The sequence below is a fragment of the Vitis riparia genome, chromosome 18 (assembly GCF_004353265.1).
Source record: "Vitis riparia cultivar Riparia Gloire de Montpellier isolate 1030 chromosome 18, EGFV_Vit.rip_1.0, whole genome shotgun sequence".
NCBI lineage: Eukaryota > Viridiplantae > Streptophyta > Magnoliopsida > Vitales > Vitaceae > Vitis > Vitis riparia.
In genome coordinates this window covers 2,446,841-2,460,348 of record NC_048448.1, presented here as the reverse complement: position 1 = coordinate 2,460,348, position 13,508 = coordinate 2,446,841, and the positions used below count along the sequence as shown (strand labels likewise).

Genomic DNA, 13,508 nt, shown 5'->3' with positions numbered 1-13,508 from the left:
CTTTTCCAAGACTCAATTATATTCAAGAAATGTTTGGGAAAATTAAGTTATTCAAACAATGAAGATTAAAGCATTTTTATAGAAGAAAAAAAACCAAACTAGCCATTGGGGGTTCTATCGGTCGAGCTGAGAGTCGACCGGTTAACTAACCGTTAGCATTTAATGCTTGGTAGGCGACCGTTGGACCTTGATCGGACCTCAACCGATTGAGGTTCAACCTTGACCAGTTGAACAACCGTTCTAGAAGAAAGAGAAAGTTTTCTTGCACCCTTGACCGGTTGAGCAAGGGGTCGACCCGAACCTCAATCGGTTGAGCTGACGGTCGACCGATTCTTCATCTGATTCAATTGATTGAACCGTTTTTGGCTCAACAACCAACTTTTTCAACTTAAAACCTTTTAAACAAGTTTGAAAAAACACTTGACACAAGGTTTTAGTTGAAAATATGAAATCATCAAATTTTAAAAATATTTAAAATAAAATAATTTTTAGATGATTTTGGTGCATAAGTAAATAATGTAATGCATGGAAATCCTAGTGCACCAACAACCTTACAAAGAGATCTTATGAAGCTTGGGTATTAAAAAACACTTTTCTTTGAGGTGATCTTCTTCTTCATGATTTCTCTTTGACTTGATTTGTCTTTGTGATTGCCACCTTCGAAATCATCTTTCTCAATCACATTTGAAACATAATCATTAGTTTTAAACTTTTTTTTGTTATCATCAAAACCGAGATTAACCAAGCCTTGGTTTCACGAAGTGAAGTGAATTTAAAATAACTTTTAAAAATAATTTATTGATTTTAAATTTATTTTTTATTTCCTTTTAATTTTTCACTTTATTTTATTTTCTTCATATTTTCCCTCAATTTTTCTAGAAATCAAATATAACTTAAAACAAAAATTTTTCCTTCAAAAAATTGTCAATGAACAAAAAAGTACTTAAAATACATTTAAAACTAATTCCAACATTTTTTAAAATGTTTGGACCACATCAATATATTTTAGGACTTATGATTTATATGAATCTTGACAAAAAAAACTATTATAAAGATAATTAAAAATCCCGGTTATGAATAGTTTAGAAGTGTTTTAAAAGTTAATTCTGAAAAAGTGAAAAATAAATGAAAGATAAAAAATAATTTCATCTATGCTATGTTAGATACTAAAAACATATTTGAAATTATAATTTTGAACGCTCTTAAAAATGTTTGGAAGTATAGTTTTAATCACAATTAAGGATGTCTAGTAGTATAATTCTATATAATGTTAACTTCCATAGTATTTTGGTTATTTCATCAAGAATTATTTTTATTTAAAAAAAAAACTTAATTGAGGTAGATATATACAATTATTGACCTAATTACAACCATTTTTATAATTTCATTACAACCTCTAATCATCTATCTTGATGCATTTTTATTTTTCTAATGTCAATCCATCAAAATTTAGTTTAAATTTTCTATGGATCAAGGAATCCTTTGAATAAAAATTTTCAACCCAAAGAAATTATGGTTTTCACTATGAATAAAAAAAAATAATCAAATAACTTTACAAATTTCGAAAGTTGAAAATGCATATTTTTCTTAATAATGAGAAAGAGGTTGAGATGATTCTTCTTAAATATTAATTGGTATGTATGAATCCATACTTTTAACATTATAATGATAATGATAATTTTTTTTATATAATGATCGAAAAAAAAATTGTAATTAATTTTGTGATATTTGCAATTAGTTCTAAGCCAAAATAAAAATTTACGTTAATATGATGGAAAGGTGAGATGATTAAACTCGACACCATCCTAAAATTTTAAAATAAAAAGATATTTTTTTAATTATATAGAGAGTTAATTTCATTCATTTTCCTGAGGTTTGAACTAAATTAGTGGATAGTTAACTAAGAAGTAATCACAAAAAATGAGAAATGGATTCCCAAATGGACCATCAACACATAGCAGCCCAAAGACTAATTGGGCCGGGCCTGGCCCAATGTGCGCCTCTACGGCTCTACCAATGGTGTCAGCCAGGTGACGAGGGTGAGTCAACGTCAGCAGCCTTTCAGACAAAATCCTCCGAAAGTAGAAACTTAGCCAGCAAGAAACACCCTAGTCAACAAATCCCCATTTCCCCATTTTTTTCGTGCTGTTGTTCACTCACAATCTCGATGTTGAACCACGATCACCATGGCAATCTCCATATCCTCGAAATTCTAAACCTCTCATAAACCCCCAAAACAACAGCAAATCTCGCCGTCTCTCTCTCTCTATATTATGCCTGTGGTTGTTGTTTCTGTTGCTGATTTGGTTAATCTGGTGTTGATCCTCGTCTTCCCCTCTCTATTCCAGTGTGTTCGACAGCATTCGTCTTCTTCCGACGGTGATTTTCACGATGATCGGTTGTTCAAGCTTCTGATCATCGGACTGAAACAGCGTAGTTTTGTTACCACTGTCTTCCACTCTTCCGCTAATTTGGGAGCTTTATACGATCACCGCTTCCGTCGTAGTCGACTGCTAACCCTCCGATTTCCGAGTTTAAAATGAGTTTCTTGAGACCCTCTGTTTTGTACCAGCTCCTGTTCATGCACTCGTGGCTACAGTGGATGCCGTGTCAAAGTTGGGGGTTCCTTCGGTGGCCTGGGTTCGATGGGCTTTTGAGATGCTTAGTGGTGGTGCTTCTGTGGTCAACGTTTACGGAAATTAACTTCATATGTTCCTCCTCTATGTACCCCACTCTTCATGTCCAAGATCGAGTCCTCATGGAAAGGGTATGTATTTGGTTAGCGTTATTGGTGTTTCATGTGGTCTTTTGATCTTATAAGTATGTGGTGAATTGGATTTGTGATTGCCATGTGTTCTTCAAAATGCCTAGGTGAATGCCATAGTTTTAGGTTTAAACTTCTGATGAAGATTTTTGCATTGATTCATCGAAATCGAGACCTCCCAACTCTGGTTGAACTTTGGTAGATGATTGATTGCAGTCACGGAGACAAGGAATTAGTTCTTATGGTGGTTTTTTTTTTTTTTTTCTTTTTTTTTCTGTTATCTTCAAATAGGGATACGGGAACATTTTTGGAGTCCTTGTGTTGAATTCTAATTATCTTTGAATTTTTTTTTGCTGAATAATTGTTTTCTCATGAGCGAACTCCATGATCACTGAGAAAGTCCTGCTCAACGAATACCCGGTTTCCCATTCACCATAACAGCCAAATCTAGATCCAAGGGAGTACTAAGGGAAAGAGGAAGGGATTTTAAATTCTGTTTGTTTTGCCATATAAAATGGGGAAGAAATTGAAATATAATGATATCATATGAAAATCTATGCATGTTTAAATTCTTAATTTGATATGGTGAATAAAACTGGAGAAGTCGGTGAAAGAATTTAAGCTTAGACTTGTTTTTTATTTTTCTCATCCTTAACATTCTCCTTTTTCTCATTCTTTGCCTTACAATTTCCACAATCCAAATGGAGTCTAAAATTATGTTGGCCCAAAACAGCTCTATATATTTTGCCTGTAGTAGTTCCTCTTCCTGTTGTTTGTCCTGGCCTCCTTCTGTGCACTTCTCAAGACTCGCCATTCAACCTTTCTTCTCATTCAGCACCCGGCTGCTATTGAACTAAAATAGTGTATTTCATCAACACTCATAACCTCTCTCTCTTTATCTGATCTTTTCATCATATTTGAATCCTATCAGTGCTTCAAACCATATTATCCCTTGGAAGTCAAAACCAAGCATTTCAATTTTCCTTATTGTTGTTGTTCCTTTTCTCTTGATTCTTCTCCAATCTCTGCAGTTAGTTCATACCTGCATTCAAATCATGCTTTCTTGCCCACGATGGATGCTGTCCAAGAGTTGGAAGTTCTTGCTATGGACAAGTTATTATTTTTTGAGATTTTTGATGAAACTGGCTTTAAAGTCAAGGTATATAGAAATTGGATTCGTAGTGTCCACGTCTAGGCACCCTACTCTTCTTGTCGGTGATGAAATCGTTGTGGAAAAGGTAAAAGTTAAGCATTTGTTTTTTCTGATCTGAGTTTATGTTATGGTGTGTCAATGATGTTGCAAGTGGTTTTTTGGGTTTTTTTTTTTCCAAAAAAAAGGTTAATTGGGTTCATGATTGGTTGTGTTCTTGGAAGGACTTAGGCATGCAATAGTATTGAAGATCATACGTTTAGCTTTATAAATTTGATGAAAAGTTTGCATTGATTTACCAAATTGCTAAACCAGTAACTTGATTGACTTGTAGTTTAATCATATAATGATTGCAATCATGAAGTCTACATACCCATTAAATGGTGATTAGAAATCAATGCATTTTTTCTTTCTCATATACAAGATAGGATAGAAAGATTTCTGGAGTCTTCATATTGAATTGCAAATTGTTCTTGGTATTCTTGATTTCATTTATTGTTGATTAGTTTTTTTCTTATAAATATCTTTGAGTTTTTCACATCTTTTCTTGTGGGTGGGTATCTAGTCATGCAAGTTTTTCACATTTCTGGGAAATGTGATGTGGCTAATCAAAGGCTTCCAACTCAGTTTCTATATCCCTTTCTGATTTCAAGGTCTATGGATTCCCCTATTTCTTCAATTCTTGACCTTTAATCATCCTCTATCCTTGACTTTAAACTTTTGCCATAACTTGACAGATTTGGAAACTGATGTGTTATCTGTGCTTATGTCTTCCAAGTGGATTATAGCATGAAATCACTCCAAATCATTGTATGTTTCTGTCATGGAGAGTGAAACCTGTTTGCTTAGCTTCTGAGAGTGATATCTAGTATGTATCAAGTGTGGTTCAAGGGGACAAGGAATGATGCTTGTGCATTTCTTTTTCAGTTTTGCCCAACCTCAACTTTTTAGTTTCAATCCCTTAGATTTTTGTTTCAACATACTCTTGTGATTTTAGATATATTTCATTTGTTTCTTTTATCGTCTTTTATTGGAACAAGTTCCTTTCCTTGGGAGTTAAAACTCCCATATTCTAAACTAAATGACTCTTAAGGCTGGCATGTGAATGGACTTATTTCCTTGTAAGTTGTAAGAGAACACCCTAAGCTGTGAGATCTCTATCTCTCTCCCTCACTCTAGAGAACATGTGCATACCACAAAAAGGAAATGACTACACCGACTTGTGGGCACTCTACTTTTGCTCCTTTCTTTCTAACAAACTTACACATACCTGGAGAAAGAAGTGACTAGAAGGTCCTGTAAGCACTTCCTTCTGGAGCTGGTAAATTTATGATGTTTCCTCTTCTCCTTCATCATTGTTTGAGTCATTAGTTTCCATATGTCTTCTGGGAGTCAATTGTTCTAATTATATTTTCTTCATCATTATGTCATTGATGAGTTATTTGGCAACTTGTACAGCTAGTTTGTACAAATTAAATTGTTATTCGTGAGACTTAACCCATTACTATCCTATTGGAATTGATATTTTGACTAAAAAGGGAAAAAAATTACTCTCATTATTCTCTTTCATATTTTAGTGCACTCTCTTTCAAGTTGGAAATCATTAAATGGTTTTAGTTGTTCTGTTTTTGCAATTACATAATAGAAATGAAGTTATTGGGCAAGTTAGACCGCTGATTGTTGAAGTCTGTGCCACATCATTGATGTTGTGAGGGGATAAAATCAATCCAACTGATTGTTGCTCTTGGATGCCTCTGCAAATAGGAAGTTAATAATTTCCCTGATTTTCTCATGTTTCTGGAATATGGCTACAAATCATGAGGCTGCATTTTCTAGCGATCTGTTCTGTGTTTGATTTGTAGTCCTGTAGATACTTATCAAACTGTTTTCCCTTGTGGGAATATTTAGAAGTGGCTTGAGTGAAGACAATATATATATGTTTGATGAACTTGTGGAGAGTGACTATTGAGCCATTTGTAAAGACGTTGCTCCTTGGTTCTTTTTATCAAACGGTCTATTATTTCCACTTTTCCATCTCTCTCTCTCTCTCTCTCTTCCTCCTCCCCAACCCATCCTTCCTCCCTCCCTCTCAATTTATTTATTTTTTCTCTTTGGCATATTTTTTATTATTTTGTCCTCTATTTTTGTGCATTCTCTTGCCTTTGTTGTTCCAACTTCTCATGCTTTTTGCCCTCCACTATATCATTATATTCTTTTTTACTCCCTCACTCTCCTCCTCTACCCCTCCCTCAATCCTGTTTAATTTAGTATATTGATCTTTTTTGAGCATCTTCTTTCCATTTGGCGTTGTATTCATTTTTTCACCTTTGGGGTCACAACAACTTGTGCTTTTGTACCCCTCTATATCATTATTATTATATTTTCAGAAAATTGGTTTAGAACTTATTTTCTTAAAAACCTACATGAGCTAAAAACCTACACCATACTTCTTCTCCACAAGTTCTGAAAGAACCAACCTGGGAAAGAAGGAAATGTTGGATTATGAATTTATGACAGCTAAGTTTAAGAATAACAAGAATAAATAATGTGGAAGAAAAGTGCAAGAGGATGTACTGTTGTTTCTTCAATGGGTGTGTCCTTCTATTAGAAATTGGACAAATATCTGAAATACTGGTGGTAAATATTAAAACATCTGACTTCTTGGAAGCATCCCAGTAGTCTGAGAAGAAATTTACAGGCACTGGCATTTGATCTAGAAGCATGACTTGTGAATTACACAAGCACAAGCCACTTCAAAAAATTTTATGTTCTTAATCAGTCTAGATATCAATCAATATTCAGTTTTCTCAGAAAGCCTCTGGAAGATCATGCTTGTGATAATTGATTGGTAGTATCTTGTATTAGATTATGCGCTTCTAATTTTAAGATCATGCTTGTGATAATTGTCATGGTTATTGCCATTTGGTTCCTTAACACTAAGGATGCTTTCTTCCAACCTCTCCAGGTGTCATATTATTTCAGACGTCCTGCTATTCATGAAATTGTAACTTTCAGAGCTCCGGTACGGGTTTGTCCACATTGCAGAAAACTTGACTGCATATCTGCACTTCACTCCACTCAAGTCTTTCATTGAAATTTGTTATGTTCTTGGTTGTCCACAGCTACCAGGACACAGTGAAGATGAAATCTTTATTAAGAGGGTTGTTGCAAGAGCAGGAGACTTGGTTGAGGTATGATGTTTTCTTAACTTGCAATCCTGTCCTTATTATTACATTTATGACTTTCTCTCTCCCAAGAAGCTGACAAAACCTTTTCTCTACTTCACTTTGATTGTTATTTTTTTTTTTGTCTGGTGCAACTCTTTTACATAACTGTCTTTATGTGTTATGGAGCTTGTGGTTAGAATTGACAAATGAGAAGTGCTCTTGCAATCATCTTTTTGGTATCTGTCTCATTGGAGATTTCTGCTAACCCCCCTCCTGTCAACTAGATCATGTGTAGCCTGCCATTTATAAATGATATGGCATTGAGCCTAGTTCACTTGAGAATTGAACTTTGTACTACATAACAATCCAATGTATCTATGGGACCTGTAACAATTGGAGGTGCTTTCCATAAATTGTTTTCTTCTGGTTTTGTACAGGTTCGGGATGGGTCCCTTTATGTCAATGGGGATGTCCAGACTGAAGATTTTATCTTAGAGCAGCCAAATTACATATTGCACTCAACCGTGAGCTCCCCATCTGTCCCTTTTTATATTTCAATTGGACTACACTATTGTGCCAGCAAAGTGTGTTCTTGAACAACATTACGGGGTTCGAACTGCCAAGGGCAAATGATTTGTAAAAAGCCAGTTAAATTCTCCATGCAATCTGTTCACCTTGTCACTGGATAAGTTATAAAGGGTGTGGACATGAAGAAGCCTGGCTGACTCCATGTTGTTGACATCTGAAAGCTTCACGATTCCCAATTGTTTGCATTTGGGATCATCATGAGCCTCAGACGGTACACCATATGCTCGGTCTGCTCCCTCTATTCTTCTCAACTCTCTCTTGGAGGCTGCAATCCAGAACTGTTGCTGCTTTATGCAAAATTTCACCTTGCTTTGTATTTGCAGTGTGTTCCTAAAGATCATGTTTTTGTGATGGGTGACAACCGCAATAACAGCTTGGACTCTCGTGATTGGTTAGTATTCTCACCTCCCACAATTCATCATTTTTTTGAACGACTCATCTCATTTGATCATCCATGGAAAATTCCCCTAACAGAGGGGCCTTATTTCCCTTAAAAAACTGCCTGTGATGTACAATATCCTTTTTACCTGGATAATCAAATGCTTCCTCTACAGGCTCTATTAACTTGATATTTGAGAAAACTAACTTTGCCCTTCTTTGATCAACAGGGGACCCCTTCCTATCAAAAACATAATTGGAAGATTTGTCACACATGTATACAGACTTACGTACAATTAACCCATTGGCACCAGGGCATGGGCTAGAAGTTCCAAAATTCTCTTACTCTCCATGTGACGGTTTAAAAGGAATTCCCTAATGTTGTGCTATCCCAAATCCATGACTGTTATTCATTCATTGAATGTATTCATCAGATGTTTCTCCAATGTTTCATAGTGTACAAAGTTGCATCCGATAATTTGATTTCTGTTAACTCCTGCATCTCCTTTCCAAGATGGTTTGTGCCATGAATCTCTTGTTCCCAAAGTTCTTGGCTATAACAGAGGTTCTAGACCACGTTTTTTTTAACCCAACAAACAGATACAATGGAGAGAAAAAGCTAGTGATCTCTGGTTCATTCTGCAATGTGGCAGATTTCAGGGGTCAAACACTAACCCTTTTTCCCCTTATGCCAAATCTCAATACCAGGCATGCCCATGTGTATAAATCTAAGAAAGGTATACCAATCGGTTAGGTGGTGAAGATCTTTCTGTCGAGTTGGGCTTATCCTTGCGAAGTTAGAAGCCTAAAAGCGTGTGGGATTCATAGCAGATCTCCTTTGTACATCATCACATGATGAAATCTCCTTTTCCTTTGTAGTCAAAAGTTGGTTTTCTTTCTTCCTACTTATCAAGTACCCGCATGCTTGCAATGCCTTTAAGTATATCATCTTTGTAATGTTCCCTAAATCTTCCAGAAAATGGATTTATGAACACCTGTCATTTTCTTATCAGATTTTTGCTATTAAACTAAGTCCAGTTGTAAGAGGGGTTAAAGAAAGTGATCAGAGTTGCATGGATATTTTAGGAATAATTATAATCTAATTGTGTGATGGTTTGTGAGTACGACTGGAGTTTTCCAATTTGCAAAACATCACCACATGCTTTGGCTTTGCATGTGTGCATGTGAAATGTGCGACACGAAGTTAGTGTGACTATGATATGAAACAGACATCCTCGGTCCAGGGCCATTCGCCGCGTGAGCAGGTGAGTCAACAAACGAGTCACCCCAGGCGAGACGACCAATGGCAGTCTAGTAAATCGTCAACTACACGTGCCCAAAATTTCAAAACTGGGCTCAACCAGTGGGTATAAAAAACAATAAATACAAAGAAAGAGTCGCCATCAGTGGGCTGAGATGCGGAAAAAAGGAGCCCAATAATAGACGGCCAGAGTTGACTGGCGAACCGATTAAAGGACAGAAGCCCAATGGTCTCGAGTGGGCCCCTAATTCCCCCACCCCACGTTCGTTGACTGTCTCGCTACCGTCTAATGAGGACGAAGGCTTGGGCGGCTGTGATGGCGAGTATTCAATTCTCATACGCGTATACTATTCACTGTAATGTAGCGTTATTAAGTTATTAACTTATTGTTACCTAGTGTATGCCTAGTATTTTGTTTTTAATTCTATTTTTCTATACTACTTTTCCTTATTTTTTTCTTTCTATTAATAGTATTTTATTTTCAATTCTATTTTCTATACCAATATTGATTTTCTTTCTAATTTTTTATTCAAAAAATATATATTCTTCTTTAGTTTTGATATATTTTTTTTAAATAAAAATAATAAACCTGCCTACATCCATAAAGAGGTCAAAAAATTTATTTCATACACAATTCAAAAAATTGAAAATTTTCACTATTAAAGAAAATTTTAGGAAAATAATCTTTGTTGAGGAAGATCAATGAGGTCAAAGTAAAACATATTTTGAATTTAATATAGAAAACGTTCATATTTCAAAGTCTACTTATATTTTTAATTGTGGTACGAGTCATAAAATTTTAAATAATAATAAAATACCATGTTTTGAGACTTTATTACATCTTTATGAAAATATATCTTTAATTTCCTTCCTAATATATATATATAATTATCTTATATATAATATAAAATAAAAATAAAATAACATAGGCTTAAATCAAAGGTTGATTTTTTTCTATCGTTGAATTTTGTAATATGAAGATTTGGGATTCGATTTCATAACGAAAATAGTTTTTTGTTTTTTAAAACAAAAAATAAAAAAAATATATTTGACAATCAAAACCTATTATTAAAAATCATCTTTTAGTTATTTTTTATTTATTTGTTTTTTAATGACTATTTTAAAAAATAATTATATAAACATGTAGAATGATTAAAAATAAAATACTAGATATAAAAATTATTTTAAAAACATATTTAAACATCTGTTAAAAATATTTTATGTTTTCAAATATATTTTTATTTTACAAAACATTAAAGAATAGTTTTAAAAAACTGTTCTAACAAATTAGTAACCAAACATGTCTTTGGTATCTTTATACCTTAATGTTCTTTTGGGTTTTAAATATTTTTATTGTTGATTATTTCTTTTAAATCAACAATATAAAAATCATCATTGAAGAAAAAAAATCCATTATTAAAAAGAAATCCCAACAATGAACAAACTCTAAGAAGAATTAATTTATTAAAGCTACAAAGTGAAGTTTCTTCCCCCTCCCCCCCACCCCTCCCCCTATTTTTGGTTATCAACATATCACCACACTTATTTTTCTTCCACTTTTGTAAGAGGATGAGAATATGCCTACACAAGTTTATGGAAAAAGTATTGATGCTTTAAGAATATTTTGTGGAATTTTATTTACAAGAAAAATGGGTGTCTTATATATATATATATATAGAGAGAGAGAGAAAAAAAGATCGTCTTATTTTTATTATAATATTTTTAAATAGTGATTCTTCTTCATCCTAGGAATGGTCCAAAAACTTGTACCCATCTCCTAGTTGCTAACTCCAAGTTGTCCTTCATAAAGCAATTACTTGTGGTACCATCTCCATTATCATCCATAATTTCAAGCAATATTTTTCCATATGCTTCTACATCCTAGAAATGGGTATAAAAGATAAGATATTTTCAGTTCTGATAAATCCCATTAGAATAAATTTGATGAACTTGTGAGGTAGAGATGATGTGAGCTTTAATTATTGAAGACACTTATTGCCACATAGTCAACATCCTTCATGCTTGAATTTCTCAAAGTTCTTCATACCTTTGAAGAAATTTGGTCTTGACAAATTCAAATATTTTGAAAATAATAATTTTTTTTGACTAATTTAAGTCTCATAGGGAGGGGAATATTCCAAGGTGTACACCCCATTGTACTCAATTGAACCAAAACAAAAGGGGCTTTGAAAACAGGGGATGAGACAATTATTTTTCTCCTCTACAAATTATTTAAAATGAACAAAATTTCAAAGGAAGTTAGAAGGTTGCATTCAAGGGCTTGACAATAGAAATTCTCCAACAATAATTGCAGTATTCAATGGGAGTGGTTCCACATTTTAGTCAAAACACATGACATTACCCCATCACTGCCGTTCACACTAGGGCAGATGGTACCAATTTTGTTGCCCAATAAATGCATGTCGCATTCAATAATGAACTTCCATATGCATACATACGCATTTATGGTGGAACTTTCAGGATTTTTGAAGGAGGGCCGAGACAAGGAAAGAAGATATGCATTGGAAGCCAAGCCCCATCTCTACTTAAATCCTAGCTAGAGCCAAATTTAAACAAGTAAGGAATTTAAAAATGGGTGTCATTTTCTCTAATTTCAAAGGACCATTATAATAAAGCTGCCCACCCAAAGCTTCTTATCTTGGATTCTAATTCACATGCCCTCATTCGAATTCGGCGACCAGTCGCAACTTCACATCGAATTTGGAAAACATTATTCTGGGTTGGGGATGTTGAAGGTTGAAGAAGATAAAGCCAATTGAAAAAAGTATTGGCAATATGGAGATATTTTTCACCACCTAATGCCCTTTTTAAACTTTAAGACCAAGATCAGTCCCTATCCACAAAGAAAAAAAAAACCCAGGATGTAAAGGTTCATCTTAACTTAGGCCTCTTTTTGCCTCTGTTTTTTTTTTTTTTTTTTTGGTAGTAAGTACAAAATGAATCTTTTTCTCTTAACAAAAACTTAAAGAATATACTCAGGGGAGTTGAAAGAGAAATAAAAAAAAATGAAAATATTATCTAGGGCCGAGAACAGTTTTCTCTCATTCAAAAATAGGAAAACACGTGTAATGATTAAAAACTGTTTTCTATGAGTGCTTTTAGACGACATCTTTTTTTATGACTGTTTAAAAAAATAATTATACAAAATATGTAAAATAATTAAAAATAAAGGAATAGACATAAAAACTATTTTTAAAACATATTTAAAAATATTAAAAATAAATTTAAAATATTTTAAAATTTCAAATAAACTTTTATTTATGAAAACTATTACCAAACATATCCCTAATTTCCATTTTCATAAAATTGAAGAATTATTCTTATCAAAATTTGGATTTACATCAGGGGTTATCTTTCATTTTTTTTTTTATTCTTGTTTGAATGAGACAAACACACTCCATATGGGTGTTTTATATTCTATGGTGAAAAAAGAGGGGAGATAAAGGTGGGGGGTCAGTGTCTACCCTCAAAGTTGAATATCGAATGTTCAAACATTTCAGCTATGCCTAGACCTTTTTGACTAATAATCCCTCTGGTTGGTTTGATCTTCTTTCTCACGACCTATGGTATCTTAAGCAGGAGTTGATGGACTACTTCTCTTGAAATTGAATTTGTAATACATATCTTAACTTCCCAGGTCGGCCAGTCGTTTTTGTGATAGGCCTCACCAAGGAAGGAGTATTAATTAATTAATTAAAAAGATATTGGCAAGATTTTCAACCGTTGGTAACACACTTTTTCAGAAAGATCTTTTAAAAGGGATTATAAAAAAATTGAGCTCAAGTCATCATCAGGAAGTCCTTATTATTATTGGTGAAGGCTTCAACGATTCAAGTCGATAGAGCTTTCAAACATTAAAAGTAATATTTAATGGTTAAATATAATTTTTAAGAATGTTCAAATGAAATTCTGAATCATGGGTCTTATACTTCTAAATGTAATTTATCGGGTTTTAAAGAAGTTTAGAAACCTATGCTTGCTCTATGAGGTGGGAGAAGCTTGCTTTTATTTGATTAAAAATTTTAAAAATATCATAATTATCTTTGTATTTAACAAAAATATTTTAAAGATGGTCTTTTAAAAGTATAAAATTTAATCACGGCAAAGTACTAATTATTTTTATTTTTACTTATTTTATTATTAAAAATTAAATTTTACCAAAAACAAAAACGAGTTTAG

General features: G+C 33.5%; 1 protein-coding gene across 4 annotated transcripts; it reads left to right on the top strand.

Moving 5' to 3' along the window:
- The first annotated feature begins 2,090 nt into the window (after positions 1-2,090).
- LOC117907536 (thylakoidal processing peptidase 1, chloroplastic-like) lies at positions 2,091-8,990 on the top strand. Of its 4 annotated transcripts, none has more exons than XM_034821104.1 (7): positions 2,091-2,767; positions 3,796-4,002; positions 6,880-6,936; positions 7,037-7,105; positions 7,519-7,605; positions 7,993-8,060; positions 8,278-8,990. In XM_034821104.1, the coding sequence occupies exons 1-7, from the start codon at positions 2,540-2,542 to the stop codon at positions 8,345-8,347; spliced, it is 786 nt and encodes a 261-aa protein (XP_034676995.1). In that variant the 5' UTR covers positions 2,091-2,539; the 3' UTR covers positions 8,348-8,990. The 4 variants fall into 4 exon arrangements, with proteins under 4 accessions (XP_034676995.1, XP_034676994.1, XP_034676996.1 ...); XM_034821103.1 differs by having other exon boundaries at positions 6,880-6,942; XM_034821105.1 differs by lacking the exon at positions 3,796-4,002 and having other exon boundaries at positions 2,094-2,767; positions 6,880-6,942.
- Positions 8,991-13,508: the final 4,518 nt, after the last annotated feature.